The sequence below is a fragment of the Equus caballus genome, chromosome X (assembly GCF_041296265.1).
Source record: "Equus caballus isolate H_3958 breed thoroughbred chromosome X, TB-T2T, whole genome shotgun sequence".
NCBI lineage: Eukaryota > Metazoa > Chordata > Mammalia > Perissodactyla > Equidae > Equus > Equus caballus.
The window spans coordinates 37121247-37139244 of NC_091715.1; the positions used below are offsets into that span (position 1 = coordinate 37121247).

At 39.2% G+C, this 17998-nt stretch overlaps 1 protein-coding gene across 1 annotated transcript; it reads left to right on the forward strand.

The window, feature by feature from the left end:
* Nucleotides 1-16238: 16238 nt before the first annotated feature.
* Nucleotides 16239-17088, forward strand: DUSP21 (dual specificity phosphatase 21). Its single transcript, XM_001492206.5, has one exon. The coding sequence runs from the start codon at nt 16342-16344 to the stop codon at nt 16906-16908; it is 567 nt and encodes a 188-aa protein (XP_001492256.1). The 5' UTR covers nt 16239-16341; the 3' UTR covers nt 16909-17088.
* The last annotated feature ends 910 nt before the right edge of the window (nt 17089-17998 follow it).

Genomic DNA, 17998 nt, shown 5'->3' on the forward strand with positions numbered 1-17998 from the left:
TACATCATTATATTTTGACTTCTGTATAGACTACATCGTGTTCACCACCCAAAGTCTACTTTCCATCCGTCACAATACAAATGTCCCCCTTCACTCCCTTTGCCCTCCCCCAACCCCCTCGAGAAACTTTTCATACCTCACATCTCTGCCTAAGATTGGCATAGAGATGTCATATTTATAACCCATTTGAGAATAATCTCTGATCACAAAATTTCATCTGGAATGTAAACGGTGTAATGTTTTGATAAAGTTATTGGAAATTATCCACAACAATTTAGGAAATGTAATAAATAAAAACATCTTGTGTAAAATTGTCATTCTCCCAGAGTTTGCATAATTTCTCTTGATGAGGCATATAAATGTTGAAGCATTTGCTTAATTGATAATTTGTGCATAATTTTCTAAACTTTGGAACATAATTATCATCACTTGTGTCTGAGTTAACACTAAAATGAAACACTTTGGTGAAATGTTTTAGACACTAACAAAGTTTTAAAGACAGCAAATAAGAAAGAAAGAGAAAATTTTTGATTAACATAAAAACAGCAGGCTTCTGTCAAGCTCCATACAATTTAGCATGTCTCAGGGTAAAATAAATTTGGACATAATCAGGTCATTAATCTAAAGTAAAATTGAGTGTGATTTTAATGAGTTAAGCCAAGATCAGAAGAATTTAGTTTTAATTTCAATTTTCCATTACCTATTTGAATGTGGCCAAGTCATTTAAAATCTCCACACCTCAATCTCCTTATCTTTCAAAAGGAATTATCATTCAGAATCCTTCCAATTCTACCAGTCTGTTATTTAAGGTTCTGGTCTATACGTGACTCTCTTGTTTTTCAATTTCTCATTCATTAGTACCTGCCCTGCTTACCTCACAGGTCTGTTGGGAGGATTAAATGAAAAAATGCATATAAAGGAGTTTTGAAAAGTTAAAAATGCTTTGCAAATGTAAAGTATAACGAGGATATAGGATTTTAAAATCACGCTGATGCAATTTTTTTGAAATTGAATAAGACTCAATTGGCTACCTGCAGAACCTTTTCTCACAAGTGGTCAAAATGATGCATAAAGTAGGTGGAACAAAAGAATGTTGGCACTGCAAGGGACCTTAGATATCACTCAGAATAAGAAACTGAGTTCCGGAGAAGGAGTAGCAAAATGTCACAGAGAAACAAATAATACCTTGTGCTCTGGTTACCATTGTTGCATAACATATCACCCCAAACTTAGAAACTTAAAACAACAACATTCATTCCTGAGAAGGGCTCATCTGGGAGGTTCTAGCTTGAGGTCTCTCAGTGGACTGCAATCAGATGGTAGCTGGTACTGGAACAGCTGGGCTGACCAGGTTTAGTCTCTTCATGTGGTCTCAGCGTCTCTCTCTGTTGGCTGCTTTGGCAGCCTCGGGGCAATCAAACTGGTTACATAGCTGCTATCAGCTTTAAGAGAGAGAATTCCAGCAAAGCATGTGGGAGCTGCATCACCTTTCAGGACCCAGCCTTGGCAGTCTCCCGGTGCCACCGCTGCTGTACTCTACTGGTCAAAACAGTCACAAAAGCGCACCTAGTTTCAAGGAGTCAGGACATGCACCCCACCTCTTGATGGGAAGAGTGTCAAGATCACGTTCTAAGAAGAGTAGGTGGGATGGTAGATATTGTACTGCCTTCTTTGGAAAATACAATCTGCCATGCCTCATTATAAGTTCTGTTAGTTCTGCATACCTAGCACTTAGCATAAATTTGGTTATTAAATTAAGCTGAACATTAAAATATTTGTTGGTCTTATTTTCTTACAGAAAGAAAAAAATTATTATCAAGTTATTTAAATGTAATAATCTGATTATAGCACCGAAAGGGAGACCTAATCCCATGCATTTGATTTTCCCCTCTCAACTTCCATCTTCCATGGTGGAAAGACAATTGTTTATGCTTAAAAATGAAAAATAAAGGAATAGTGATACAAACATGTTATCCAGAGCTGCTCTGTCCAATACAGTAACCACTAACCATCTGTGGCTTTTGAGCACTTGAAATATGGGAATGAGAAACTGAATTTTTAATTTAAGTTAATTTAACTCAATTTAGGCTAATTTAAATTTAAAAATTAACACTCAATCCAGTTAAAGGAAAATTTCAAGAATGTTTGGAACAACTTGGGTATGTGAACCTACTTTTTCAATTGTAAATTTTATGAAATCTAAATACAAATCAAGTATTTCCAACGAAAATTTAACATTTGACTTGAAATGAGATGTAAATGTAAAATATTCACCAGATTTCAAAGACTTAGTACCAAAAAAACGTAAAACTCTCAATGATTTCCTGTATTGATTACATGCAAAGATGACAATGTTTTAGATATATCGAGTTAAATGAAATATATTACTAAAATTAATTTTACTTGTTTCCTTTTACTTTTTTAATGCGGCTTTCACAAAATTTTAAATTATGTATGTGGTTTACGTTATATTCGTATTGGACAGTGCTGATATAGAAACAAGGAGATATAACCATGTAAAAGGTGAAAGTGGTTTTTCACAGCGAAATTTACAGAATTAGTTGACAACTTAAATTACATGCATATATTACTTTGATAGGAAAATATGGAGACATGGAAGGGGACTTCGAAGGCTCTTAGGCTCTAGATTTCACCACTTCACTTAGGAAATTACTTTAGTGGCTAGCTTCCTTCCGAATACTAAGTTATAGCATTTGCATATTTATTGACATGGAAACTGCAAACAACTTTTCAACCCTGGAGGCCTCATCTTCAAATGTGAAGATTTGATATCCAATTTTGCCATAAAACATTACACTGGTTTTAATTACAACTGAATGAAACCCTGGAGATGCTTCCATGTTACAGATAAGAAAACCAAGGCTAAAAACAAAACAAAAACAAAAACCAAGTCTAAGCTATTTTCAGAATCTGCTCAAGGTCACACAGCTACCTTAGTGACAGAGTTGTGTCATTTTCGTGGTTTACATGGGCTAGGAAAATATGCCTATATAGATAAAATACTTAGTATATTTTTGTTAAAAACAAGACAACAGACGCCAAATGGGGTCATTTATGCTGAGCTCCACATCACCAAACCAAGACTTGACTTAACTACAGCTTTGGCTCTCCCAGAAATGGGATCTGATATCAGTCAGTCAGGAATCTCCTGAGCTGCACTAGTTAGATAATTTGCCTGACAGATCCCTGCCATGCCCTAAAGGAAAGTAACCTTCCAATAATCAACCCATTTTTTTGCCTAATATAATTTCCTTGTTCCCGCTCCCTCTGCCCATAGAAGTCTTTCATTTTGTACAGCTCCTTGGGGCTCCTTTCTGTCTGCTAGCTTGTTTGCTGCCCCATTCATAAGCCACTGAATAAAGCCAATAAGATCTTTAAAATTTACTCAGTTGAATTTTGTTTTTTAGCACTACGTTATTCTAAATCATTACACATTTAATGATTACATGTTCTGGACAAAGAAATGAAAATGTTCTCCTTCAATGTTGCGGCTCTCCAGTTCCTATCATCAAGAAAATACACATTTCAATTTTTTTTCTATTTCTAAAACCTTTTACTTTCCTTTTTTGTTTCACTTGAGTCATTTGAGTGGTGAGAAAGGGAATATTAATGACATTGTTTATTTCACTCATATGCCTATAAAAACTAGTTGGGGAAATAAGAATATCTCAACCAAACTCTAGATCAGGAAACCCCCATAGAAAGCAGTCTACTTTAAAAGACATTTTCCTCATGAAAATTGCCTTCCTTTCATAAACTAAGCACATATTTATGATTACCCACGAGTGCAACGCACTGCGTTAGAAGTTATGGGAGGTGAAGAAAGACTTGTATCCTCAGATCTGCTCACTCAATGAGTTTGCAATGTAAGTGCTGCTATTCGCACAACTGTTTCCTGCCACACAGCAATTTCTGATCACATTATAAATGGCTTCACGTAAAACTCTTCCTATTGAATTGATTAAATAAATCATCTTGTGGTTATAAAGAGTAGATAGAAAATATATAAACACGTCTTAACATTATATTCCAATTTCCAACATCATAATTTTAATTTTTTTAATTAACCAGGAAAATTCTTTTCTAGGGGCTGGCCTGGTGGCCCAGCGGTTAAGTTCACGTGCTCTGCTTCAGCAGCCTGGGGTTGGCTGGTTCGGGTCCCAGGCATGGACCTAGGTACCACTGCTTAAGCCATGCTGTGGCAGACTTCCCACATATAAAGTAGAAGAAGATCAGCATGGATGTTAGCTCAGGGCCAATCTTCCTCAGCAAAAAGAGGAGAATTGGCAGTGGATGTTAGCTCAGGGCTAATCTTCCTCAAAAAAACCCCCAAAACATTAAAAAAACATTCTTTTCTAAATGTCTCAGACTTTCTGTCTGGGCCACATTTCATTATGAGCATTAGCAAGCGAATTGGCTTGTTAGCACCAGTGAGTCCATTGGATGAGAGGGTTTTGTTTTTCAGTTTCATACCAACTAAGGACCCTGGTCAAAACTTCCAGCCATACGGGTTGAGATATTTCTGTTAGCGAATTAGAATGAGCAATGCAGAAGTAGTCTGTATTAGTTAAGGGACAACTCCTGCTAGCCAAAGGAAGGAAGGAAGGGAGAAGCGAGGGAGGAGGGAGGGGGAGAGAAGGAGAGAGGAAGGGTGGGAGGGAAGGATGAAAAAGAGGTACCATTCACAATAGCTACAAAATTCATAAAATACCTAGAATTCACCATGAAGTATGTGAGTCCTTTATAAAGAAAAGTATAAACTTTATGGAAGGACCAAAAAGAAGACGCAAACATATTATCCTCTCTAAAGGAATGATTGTATAAAGACATAAATTCCCACCAGATTAATTTATAAAATTAATAGAATCCCAATCAAAATACCAATGAGAATATATATAAAACATTTCAAATACACAAAACCAGTATGGCAATTCCTCAGAAAGTTAAATATAGAATTACCATATGATTCATCAATTCCACTTCTGGGTACATACTCAAAAGAATTGAAAACAGGGACTCAAACTGATACTTGCACCTCAATGCTCATAGCAGCATTATTCACAATAACCGAAGGGTGGAAAACCCCAAATGTCCATCACTAGATGAATGAATAAACAAAATGTGGTGTATACATAGAATGGACTATTATTCAGCCCTCAAAAAGAAGGAAATTGTGATACACGCTGCAACATGGATGAAACTTGAAGACGTTATGCTAAGTGAAATAAGCCAGAAACAAAGAGACAAATATTGTATGATTCCACTTGTATGAAGTACCTAGAATAGGTACTTATTGAGGCAGAAAGAATAGTTACCAGGAGCTGGGGTGGGGACAACATGGAGTTATTTCATAATGGAGACAGAGTTTCTGTTTGGGATTACAAAAAAGTTCTGGAGATGGACAGTAGTGATGGCTAGCCAACAATGTGAATGTACTTAATGCCACTGAACATTTAAAAATAGTTAAAATAGTAGATTTTGTTGTATGTATTCTACCATAATAAATAAATTAATTAATTAATTAAAAAATATACAAAACCAAAGGGTAAATTGCTTATGGATACATGCACACACACGCATACATCAACTTTTAAGGTGGTAGTTTATGGCCTATATTTTACCTTAGATCATCTTAAATATTCCTTCCAAGTACGACTGTGAAAAATTGACATAAGTGGAGCCTTTTTAAAGCAGAGCTGGAGGGGCCGGCTCCGTGGCCGAGTGGTTAAGTTTGCGCACTCTGCTGTGGCGGCCCAGGGTTCGGATCCTGGGTGCGGACATGGCACCACTCGTCAGGCCACGTTGAGGCGGTGTCCCACATCCCACAACTAGAAGGACCTGCAACTAAGATATACAGCTGTGTACAGGGGGGATTTGGGGGAAATAAAGCAGAAAAAAAAAAAAAAAGATTGGCAACAGTTGTTACCCCAGGTGCCAATCTTAAAAAACAAAACAAAAAACAGAGCTGGAGCAGCCATTCCAGAGGAACTGCCTTGCTTGTCTTGTTCCTTGAAACTTGGCCTGGGCCTCATCTTTGGGTTGGGCCAAAATGGCGATTGTTTTACAAGCAATTGTTTGAGACGTCAGGGGGAGAATGGACATCCTGATCACAAGACTGATGATTGTGGACTTTCTGAAGACCGACTCAATAACCAACCACGTATCGCCAAGAGTAGCTTAGCTCGTCAGCACCAATGAACTCTTCTTAAAAACATCTTACCTCATCTTCCCCCTTTTTCCCATAAAAACTTTGAGCCCCTCTCTTGTAATCAGGACACTATTTGACTTCGTACCTGAGTCTGTGTTGCCTGAATTGCAATTCTTTGATCGCAAATAAATGCTTTGTTTCTTAAACCAGTTTCTGTTTTTGTAGGTTGACATGGTAAAAGTCTGTGTGTAAATGTCCAGTAAAAGATCTGAAAGCAAACTTATTGTCAATAATCACCTCTGAGTAAGGGAATGGGATTGGCAGGGGGAATTAAAGGGAGAATTTCAAGAATCACAAGTCCAGGTTGTCACCTGTGTTTCTGACAGTCTGGTTATAAATCAGAGGCTCCCACAACCCCCTCCTTAGTTTTGATTAATTCGCTAGAGAGGCTCACAGAACCCAGGAAAACATTTTGCTCACGAGATCACCATTTTCTTATAAACATATAAATGGATATGACTCAGGAACAGCCAGATGGAAGAGATGCACAGGGCAAGGTGTGGGTAAAGGGCACGGAGCTTCCATGCCCTCTCCAGCAGTGCCACTCTCCCCAAATCTCCACGTGTTCACCAATCTGGGAGCTCTTCAAACCCCATCCTTTTGGGGAGGGAGGCTGAAAATTCCCACCCTCATATCACAAGGTTGGTTTCCGGGGCAACCAGCCCCCTCCTTAGGTTACCTGGGGGCTTTGTAAAAGTCACCTCATTAACATAAACTCAGGTGTGCTTGAAAAGGACTCATATGAATAACAAAATACATCCATTACACCTTTATCACACTTATCATTGAGGAAATTCCAAGGGTTTTTAAGAGTTCTGTGCCAGAAACAGGTACAAAGACCAAATATATATTTCTTATTATCAATCACAACATCACAGTATGTTTTAAATTTTCCATAATAAAAAGTTTTCTTAAGGAAAAAGATCTAAATATGAAAAACAAAACTATGAAATACTGGAAGTAAATAAAAGACAACATTTGCTTAAATCTTGGCGTTGGAGAGTCTCCCTAAGGAAAACAAAACTCAGAAGCTTCAAAGGAAAAGATTTACAGATTAAACAACATACCAATTTTAAATTTATATATGGCAAAAGATACTAAAAGCAAAATTGAAAAACAAGAACAAAAGATCAAGAGAAAATATGTTTAACACATCCAACACACAAAAGATTCAAACCCCTACTCTTTTAGGAGTTCCTGTAGGTTGCAAATGAAAGACTAGAAAAAAGTAGACAAGGGATATTAACTAGTAATTCAGAAAAGAAGATATATAAATGACCAATGCATATATAAAAATGATTCTCTAATTTGATAATAATCAGGGAGATGTAAATCAAAGAATAACGAGGTGTCATTTTTCCCCATTAAATTCTTGAAAATGAAGAAGATTGCTGTTATACAGGATTGAGGAAGAGATGCATGTTCACCTAAACCTTTGGTAGGAATACAAATCGATACAGGCTTTTTGGTGGGCACTTGGGGAGTGATAATTAAAATATAAAGTATACATACTCTTTGACTCAGCCATTTTATGTTTAGATATTTATCATACTGAGTCATCTATGTGCACAAAAATACATGTACGAGAATTTTCATTGCCTCATTGTTGGTAATAGTAAACAACCGAAGACAACAGTAGAGGAGGAAAAGTAATTTTTTCTACCCTTCCAGGTTCTTGAATGAGACCCCTCTGTAATAAAAAAACAGATAAATGGGAAAAAAACTAATTTAATTGCGTACGTAAGTATGAGAGTCTCACAAAGATGAGACTCAAAGAAGTGACCAAAGCAGAAAGCTTCTATACCCTTAAGAGAAAAAAGCGATAAATTTGTGAAGAATTGACAAGACAAAGGGTTTTGGGCTAAGGGTAGCAAAACTGTGAAGAAGTAACAAGGTTTGTTTATACAACCATCTTGGTCCTAAGTTCCCCATCTCTGGTGATAAGGATGCCTCCTACCCTCCTGGTATAGGGAGGGTACTTTTTCACCTGGGAGATTTATCTCCTGCTTTCAGGGGGACAAAGGAGGGTCAGAGTGTTCTTGCATCAGCTGTTTCTCAAGTACCTTTAATTCAAAATAATCAATATGCCAAAGTGGCATATTTTGGGGTGATATATTCTGAACCCCTATATGTCTCAAATATCAATCAAGGTGGTAATGGTTAAATAATATATTGTGCAACCATACTATGGAATACCTCACAACGTTTAAAAACAATGAGGTCAACAGCCTTTAAATAGAAGGAAGTCAACATGAAAAGATCTTCAAGACATATTGCCAAGTGAAAAAAATTGCAGACTAATATGTGGCGTGTAATTATATAAACACAGTACTCTTTAATTTCCTCAGTATTACTCCTTTATTACCCATCCTTAAACAAACAAATCTCTGCTACTACAACTCATCCTGGAGAGTACTCCAGAACAACTCATCCTGGAGTGTGCTGCATTGAATTGCCCGCTAGAGAAGCAGCTCTCTCAGAAATCAATGCCTGAAAAATACTTGTAAGTATTTTTGTTTTCTCTGAACACACCATCTTAATCCATATGCCTGTCTTTCTTGCCCAGCACTCCCACAGGCTCACTGGCACATTACTCCATCTCTTCTGGAAGATGACTGCCTTATCTCTTTGTGATACCAGAGCAATTTCAGGTATGTCTCAAGGCCTGTGTTTTGCCTTAGACCATCTTAACTATTCCCTCTAATTTTGGTAAAAGTCTCTGTGTGTGTGTGTGTGTGTGTGTGTGTGTGTGCGTGTATAAATGCCCAGTAAAAGACTGAAAGGAAACTCATCATATTCTCAGCAGTTACCTCTGCGTAAAGGAATAGGGTTGGTGGGTGAGTGAAAGGGGGAATTTCACTTTTTACTCTATAAACTCCTATATTATTAGATTTGAAGTAAAATAAACATGCACTTACATAAATGAAATATAACACATAATATTTTATACCATGTTTACAATTTCAAGACAATTTAAATCAACCAAACAACTTGTCTGAGGTTTTCAGTAGAATCTAGACTCTGCTATTTATGACCTCAGGTAAGTCTTCCTCTCAAAAGCCTTTGTTCTACTGATGAACATCTCCACAGGATTATCTATATTACCTCAGATAAATGCTGTGAGTGAAAGAAAATCCTGACTCAAAATGCTTAAACAATAAGAGAATTTATTATCCCACATAACAAGAAGTCTAGAGGTAGGAGGATTCTGGGGCTGGTTGATAAAGAATCCTGACAACACCATTAAGGACCCGAATTCTTTCCACCTCTCCATTCTGCCATCTTTAGGATGCTGGCTTTGCCCTCAGGCTGCCTCTTCATATAGCTGCAAGATGGCTGGGGAGATCTGGGTATTACATTCAGAAATGACATACCCTGAGCAAGAAAAGGGGGTCTCTAGTACTACTATCCCTTTCTTAGAAGCCAGGAAACCTTTCCCAGGAACCCCAAGTAGACTTCTCCTAGCATATCATTCGCCATAGTGGTAAGTTGCCCGTTCCCAAACCAGTCATTGGCAAGAGGAATGGAATTTGCACGACTGGCTTAGAATTATCAGATTCCACTCCATGCTCACCTTGCCACTCTAGAAACTGGGAAGGGGGGCAGTTTCCCTTGAAGTATATGGTTGTGTAGAGAAGGGTGAGTATCTAAACATTAGGGGTCTCATTGAGAAGGAGAAAGGAAGGAAGGGATGCAGGATAGGAGCCCCACACTGTCCACACTACAAGGTCCTGGGGCCTTTCAATCTCATCCTGTTCCAAACTGCTCTCCTTGCTCATCTTTCAGGGGGAATCTGATCTTCTTCAGGCACTTTCTATTTCAGAGAATAGTATCTTTAGCTGCCCAGTTGACCAAGTCAGACAGCAGCAAGTCGCCATGATGTTCCTTCCTCCTTCCCCATCCCTTCTTAGTATATTAGAAAATCTTGATTTTGTCTCTTCATCCTGCAGTTGTTGCTTTTTGTCCCATTCTATATTATCTCTCACCAAAAGCTTTCTATTTGTCTCTTTTTAAAATATATAGTTTTTCTGCTTATAAAACTATTATATATCTATTATATAAATTTTTGAGAAATCCAGAAAATAAAAAACATCTGCAATAACTGCTCAGAGATAACTATTGTGGACATTTTTATGTATATCCTTCTTGGCTTTTCTCTATTCATGAACATATATATATAGATAAATAGATATTATTTTGTTCTATAAACTGAGCTCAAACTGTTTTATAGTATTTTTTATTAATGAAATAGTATGAAATTTCTCCATGTCAATAAATATTCTTCAAGGTTATCATTTAAAATTTACCATTTTACCTTATGGAGGTTTCATAATCTAGTTAAACAAGGCCTTATTGCTAGATTAGGTTTTATCCAGGTTTTTATCTTATAAATAATACTTAAAATGAACACTTGTGAGGCCTTCTTTAGAATAAATAAAGAAATTACCAGCAAGGAAATTGCTCGTTCAAAGCACAGGTGCATTTTCCCTCATTTGTTTTTATTACGAAATGTTTCAAGCAGTCCTAAAAGTCTGCTGGATATGATAATAAATACCTATGTAGCCAACATCCAGTTTGTCAGACCTTAATATTTTGCCGTGTTTGCTTCAGATCTATTTTCTTAACGAAATAAAATATTAAGTCATATTGAAATGCCATATCTAGCCCTCCCAGATCCTTTTCTTTCCTTGGAGGAATCACTATCTTCAATTTGGTGTTTCTCAGTCCCATACAGGTTTTTAACTTTTACTATATATACATGCGTATGCACATGCGTATGTATGTATAGGTGTATGCATGCATAAACAATATATGGTACTGTTCTACTTGTTTTTAAACTTCATACTGTACATTTTCTCCTGTAACTTGCTCTTTTTCTACAGCATTATATTTTTGAGGCTTATCTAGGTTTGCATACGTAGCTCTAGTTCACTTGTTTTCATAGCTATTTGTATGGTATCCATTATATGACTATGCCATCAAATTTTTATTTTCTTCTTGGTAGACATTTATATTGTCTCCATTTTTTCACTCTTATAAGCAACATTGCTATAAATATTTGTAAATATCTTCTTGCATATATGAACAAGAGTTTCTACCTGGGGTGGCATTGCTTGGGCAGGGGGTATGTGCATCTTCAGTTTTACTGGAGATTGCCAAATTGGTCTCCAAACTGGTTATACCTCCTTACCTTGCCACCAGCACTGTTAGAGTTTTCATTGCTCTCCATCCTCACCACCACGTGGTTTGGGCACTGTCGCTATCCCCCTGTCTTCAGCCCTGGCAATGTAGGAGAATACCCATTTCTCTGAATTCTGTTACTGCAGAGTATCATCAGTTTTTCATCTTTGCTAATTTTATAGGCCAAAAAAATCTGCTGATGATGTTTAAATATATTTTGATTCTTTTTTCTAATTATAAAAACAATACAAATTATTTTAGAAAATTTGAAAAATGTAGACAAGTTAAAAAAAGAAAAGAATTATCCCCTTTAACCCAACCACTCAAATATAATACTAAATAATATCTGACATTTGCTGAACTCTTATTATATACCTAGGACTGCTTTAGATACCTAATATTTCCACAAATAGGATTCATAAATAAGAGTTTGATATATATATGATATATACATATGATGAATATACATATGTATATGTTTTGCCTTTACAAAAAAGTACCCATTTTTTATAAACTGGGTTTTTTTTCACCTAACAAATAAGTCTCAATCACTTCCTCATATATCTCTATTCTGGACTGGAGGGTGTAATTTAAAGACTTCAGCATTCATATCCATCTGTCTCCTCCCACTGTCCAGAAACCAAGGACCAGGCTGAGCCCAGAAACGGAGCTGGCTTGCTGCTGGCTATATACAGTGGCACAACTGATTCAGCCCCACACAAGATGGAATTAACATACAACAGCTCTCGATGCTCAGTGCTCAGGCAGGCCAACTCCCACCTCTGCTTTAGGGCCTTCTGCTGGGGACCACCTAACCTATCTACCCATGGGACAACATAACATGCAACTCCTTTTAGCTACTAGCTCTCTTGTGCCCTCATCCTACACTCCTTTAGGTTTCCTCACTACAATCATTCTTCAGTTTACACATATTACATACATCCTCAGCCTCTTGCCTTCAATGTCTTCCCTTAAAAACACCAAACTCTCCAGACCCCGATCCATAGGAAGTTTGATACTCCATTCTCTTATGTGGCCTGTCCATGTGTATGCTTGAGGAGATGAACCTTATCTGGATTTGATCCAGCTTCCATTTGAGAAAAAGAGTCTGCAATAAATGTATCATTGCTCACCTAGAATGTTGTGATAGCTCTCACTCCCTTCAGTATGGCCTTTCTCCCCACCGTGCGGCCCCCTCCACAAATGCATCCACATAGCTATAAGTGAGCTTCCAAAAATCAATTCTGATTATGCCATTTCCCTGCGTGATATACACCAGTGTGCCACCATGGCCTACAGGATCAACCCCAAGGGACTGCTGCAAGGTCCTCTGTGATCTCTGCTGCCAGCTCCTCTAGCCACTCCACCTGACACTTCTGTCTCACTTGGTCAGTTCTAGCAATTTTTTTTTTTAAGATTAGCACCTGAGCTAACAACTGTTGCCAATCTTTTTTTTTTCTGCTTTTTCTCCCCAACCCCTCCCCCCGAGTATATAGTTGCAAATTTTAGTTGTGGGTCCTTCTAGTTGTGGCATGTGGGATGCTGCCTCAGCATCGCCTGATGAGCAGTGCCACGTCCGTGCCCAGGATTCGAACCAGTGAAACCCCAGGCCGCTGGAGCCGAGCGCATGAACTTAACCACTTGGCCACGGGGCCAGCCCAGTTCTAGTAATTCTGAGTTGTTGTTCTCTGCCCTCTTGACACTATTTTCTTGTCTAAATGTTCCCCTCTTCTGGTCCACCTGGAAGACTCCTATTCATCCTTCAAAATCCTGTTCCAAAGATATTGCCACAAACTCAAAGTATAACCCTAGAGATTCCCTATTAATTAAAAAGAGGAAAAGTTACCTTTGCAATTAGAAACTCAGCTAACGCCACCTTAACCAGGCGGTCAAAATTATCATCATCATTAATGGGACAAACAGATATCATATGCCCCTGATGCGATGTAGTGAGAATGACACATTCTGGCAGGATTCTTGCCGAAAATATTTCGCCTGAATGTAAACCCGAAGGAATGATCAAACACATCCAAATTGAAAGATGGTCTGCAAAACTGGCCTGAATTCTTTAAAAATGTCAATGTCAGGAAAGACCAAAACAAAACAAAAGGCTTAGAAACTGTTCCAAATTAAAAGATGCTAAGGAAGCATGACAAGTAAAGACAATGTGTGATCCTCGATTCCATCCTGGATAAAAGAAAAAAAAAACTACAAATAACATTATTGGGAGGATCGGTGAATTTTTAACATGGATTACATATTAGATAATAATGTTGGGTCAATGTTAAATTTCCTGAGTGTGGTTATTGTACTGTGGTTATGTGGGAGGAATGTACTTGTTCTTAGGAGATACAGCTGAAGGCTAAAGTGTTGCTGTATCTGCTATTCACAACTCATAGTTCAGCAAAAAGAAACAAGCAAACAAATAAATACGTGTTTGTATATCTAGATAGAGAGAAAAAGAAAATGTGGTGGTGAGGTGCTAACAATAGAGGAATTCTAGGTGAAGGGTAAATGGGTGTTCAGTGTTCTATTCTTGAAGTTCTTCAGTAGGTTTGAAATTTTTCAATACAAAAACTTGGACAGAATAAACAAAAAATAATAAGAACAAACAAATGAACAAAAAGCTCCGTTCCAGGTCATGTTTTCTGTGAAGCCTTTCGTGACATCCCCCTACTACCCCTGGTCCCCAAACACACATAAAACAATGAACCACCCTCTCTTGTGGACTCTCATGATTCTCTCTCTGACCAAACTATAAACTCTTTGATATCTGGGCCTGTGTGTATTGTGTTGGATCTGCACAATGCTAGGATTGCACCTGACACAGACTAGATGCTCAGTTGATATTTTTTTAATATTAATTAAGCTGAGTCTTGAGGCTTGGATAGGATTCAGTCAGCAGATAGGAGAGAGAAAGGTTTCTCGAGAGAGAGGAATAGCACGAGGCAAGGTAAGGAAGCAGGAACACAGGTTTTGTATTTACCAAGAACGTTTGATGTACTTGGTCAGAATTGAAGATTTGTATAGGTGAACATGCCTAGCACACAATAGATTCTTGACACAAATTTGGTGAATGAATGAGATTTGAAGGGCAGGCTTAGATCAGATTGGAAAGGGCATTGACTACTGAATTGAGAAGTCTGAACATTAACTAGTTCTTAACATCCAGGGTCTTTTCCCAGTGGCAGAAAGAGAGTGCGTTCTTGGGCAAGTCCCTTATACATTTATTCCTAAAAAATAAGAAAAAGTAGAGACAAGTGGGACCCTGAAAGTGACCTGTTTCTAAACGCAGGGGGAGGATACATTAACTCCCCATCCACTCATGAAAAGCCCCATAGTGGAATTTTAAGACATCCAGCATCCCTGAGATGAAAGGCTGTCACAGAACATTGGCTGAAAGAATAAATAAATGAATTTATTGAGCGTGGATCATGTTTGTTTTTGAGAATAGTGTATGAAGTCATTTAGGTTAATTTTACTACATTTTTAAAGTTTAAGAAGTGTATACTTATGAAATAACTAGACTCTAATAGTCTTTTAGGGGGTTCCACATTACTCCATAGATTACAAAGCTCCTCATGGTGTCATCTCAAACGTTAGACTAAAGCCTTTTAAATAATTTTAGCCTGATTGAGCTTTCTCCAATAGACAGTTTTCATATTTATTTAGTATTTGAGTTCTGTTTTCTTCCAGATAAATTAGTGGGGACTGACAATTTAAGTAAAGCAAAATAATCTGATAATGACAACTGAGAAAAAGAAAAGTGTGTTGCCTTTTGAGGTTATCATTTCCTTGACCATTAATAAACAGGCTGGCATCTGTTTCATCCTTGCTCATAGTCACAGCACACCTTTGCACACAACTCAAAATAATGAGGAATGAGGGTAAAGGAAGGAATCTCTTGGCTGCTCTCTGAAGCAATTTGTTAGTTTTAGGTTATAGTTCTTTTAAATCTTCAGTCAAATTCTACAAAACCTTAGTTGAGAAGAAATGCAAATCTCAGGTAGCATTTGAAAAATCTATTTTTGGTCCAATTATGATGTAGCATTGACTTGTTCCAGAATTTTTAACATTACTGGGAAGAGACCATTGGTGGTCAAAATGACTCGTAGTTTACAAAGCATGTGGGCATTTTTTTTTTTTTAATAAAGGAGACAAGGTAATTTGAGCTGTTGTTTCAGGTAAAGTAGAATCACGTGATAAGTCAATTGGGCCATGTACACAAATGGACTGTGACACAGCTAAATTAGTCACAACTGTCCACCACAGGCCAACTTCACAATCTATAAAGGGATATAGATCAGTTACCAATGTTCCCTTATAACCAGTTCTGATGCGTTTGTAAGCAGAAGCATAATTCTATGGCTACAATCAACAAAGAAGTATCATGCCAGCCCACCAAGGCCAGCCAAACCCATATCTCCCTGCAGTTTTATAGAGATTAGCATATCACATGAGCCAAATGCTGTTCCCAAACTTAAAATACGATACTGCTACTTTGTAGAAAAAGTTCTTCAACACCAATAAAATAGAAGCATTCATAGCTATTGTGTTCAGTGTGGTCCAATAATTGAAGCTTAAAATAGATATCTTGTAACAGAACATTTTAAAACATCAAGACAGATAAGAATTAGGGCTTGGGAAATAAATGACTATGAAGAAAGATAAAAAGAAAAGAGATCTGGGTTTTCTCTGAGACCCAGCGCAGGGCCAAGTCCTCCCAGCTGCAAGCGGCCATTACCATGGAAACCAGAGGGCTGGGCAGTTGGGGATTGTGATGCTCGGGGGCGGGGAGGGGGTGGTACCCAGTGACTGGTCTACTGTCCCCCAGACCCTCACCAGAGACTTCACGGCGCTGCTGCTTCTCCAGCGCTCCCGCGGGAGTGGCGCCCTAAACCAGCCCAGAGAGACCATCGCCTGCCGCCTTGATGACATCGCCGTCTCCTCTCCCGGCTGGGGCTGTCCAGCAGCCCTCGATCCATGGCCTTTCCCAGATAACCAGCAGCTTATTCATCAGCAATGGTGCGGCCGCCAACAACAAACTCTTGCTGTCAAGCAACCACATCACGACCGTCATCAACGTTTCCGTGGAGGTGGTCAACACTTTTTACGAGGATATCCAATATGTCCAGGTGCCGGTGGCCGACACTCCCAGCTCGTGTCTCTACAACTTTTTTGACTCTATTGCTGATCACATCCACAGCGTGGAAATGAAGCAGGGCCGCACGCTGCTGCACTGCGCCGCGGGCGTGAGCCGCTCCGCTGCTCTCTGCCTTGCCTACCTCATGAAGTACCACTCCATGTCGCTGCTGGAAGCTCACACATGGACCAAGTCATGCCGCCCCATCATCCGGCCCAACAGTGGCTTCTGGGAACAGCTTATCCATTATGAATTCAAGCTATTCAGCAAGAACACCGTGCAGATGATCAATTCCCCGGTGGGCGTGATCCCTGATATCTACGAGAAGGAGGTCCGTTTGATGATGCCGATGTGAGCCATCCCGGCCAGCCCTGACATCTACTGTTGATGCTCCACCAGCATTGAAGCTGAGTGTTGAACTTTGGTAAAGAAAACTAGATGACGCATTTTAGAAGGGCAAGCAAAAAGGGAGGGTTGTTGGAGTTTTTCCGCTTAGTAAAGCTTACCTTTAAACAATAAAATTCATTAAACGTAAGATGGTGACAATGTTTCTAATCATGCGAGCGGCAGGTCATGGCTGCTGGAGCCTGGCCAGGGAGGAGGGTGGGGAAGGTGGTATCCAGCTCAGATGGATCTCCACCCTGGGCCCTGCGGGAGGCTGACTAACCCAGGAGTGAGTCCCCCAGAATCCCACCTGGTTCTTCCCGTCCCCAGGCCAGAGCCTTAGACCTCATGGCAACCCCTGCGCTTCTCACAGGAAGTGCCAACTAGTGCATATGCGGCATGCACAAGGTGCTCTGGGAGCCCTGGGGGAGTCTCAGGCCACCCCTGCCCCCACCTTCAACCACAGTGGCCCAACTCTGGTTTTCTAGACTGGATTTCCATGTAAAATAAATTTCAAAAAAATCATTCCACTATATAAAATCTTAAAATATTTTTTTGAGTGCTCTACTAGATGGCAAGGTCTCAAAGTGCCCCCACCAGCCTTTGTGAAAAGGGATACTAATCCCCTTCTCCAGGGCACATGCTGAGAGAGAGAACAGGCCTGACACCAGGCCTCAGGGGCTCCTCTCATGAGCCTTGGCTTGGAAAGCTGGAGCTGCTGGCCAGGACACAGCCCTGTTGCCTCTGACACCTCCTCCCATTGTGACACGGGGCCTCTCAGAGCCTCTGTTTCCTCACCTGTCAAAGCAGTCTCTCACAGGGTTGTTGTGAGGATTAGCATGGGACCTGGCACGTGAACTATTTCATGCTTAGAGTAAAGGGCAGCTGTTGTTATTAATGATACTCTTTGGCCCTGCTGGCTGGGGGTCAGCAATTCAGCCTCACAATGGCATTTCCCTCATTTCTGCACAGCCCTTTGTTGTCTACAAAGTGCTCTTCCGAAAAATCATCCTGTCTGTGAAAACAAATGGTTTAAGGTTCTTTTGGACCCTACCTCAGAG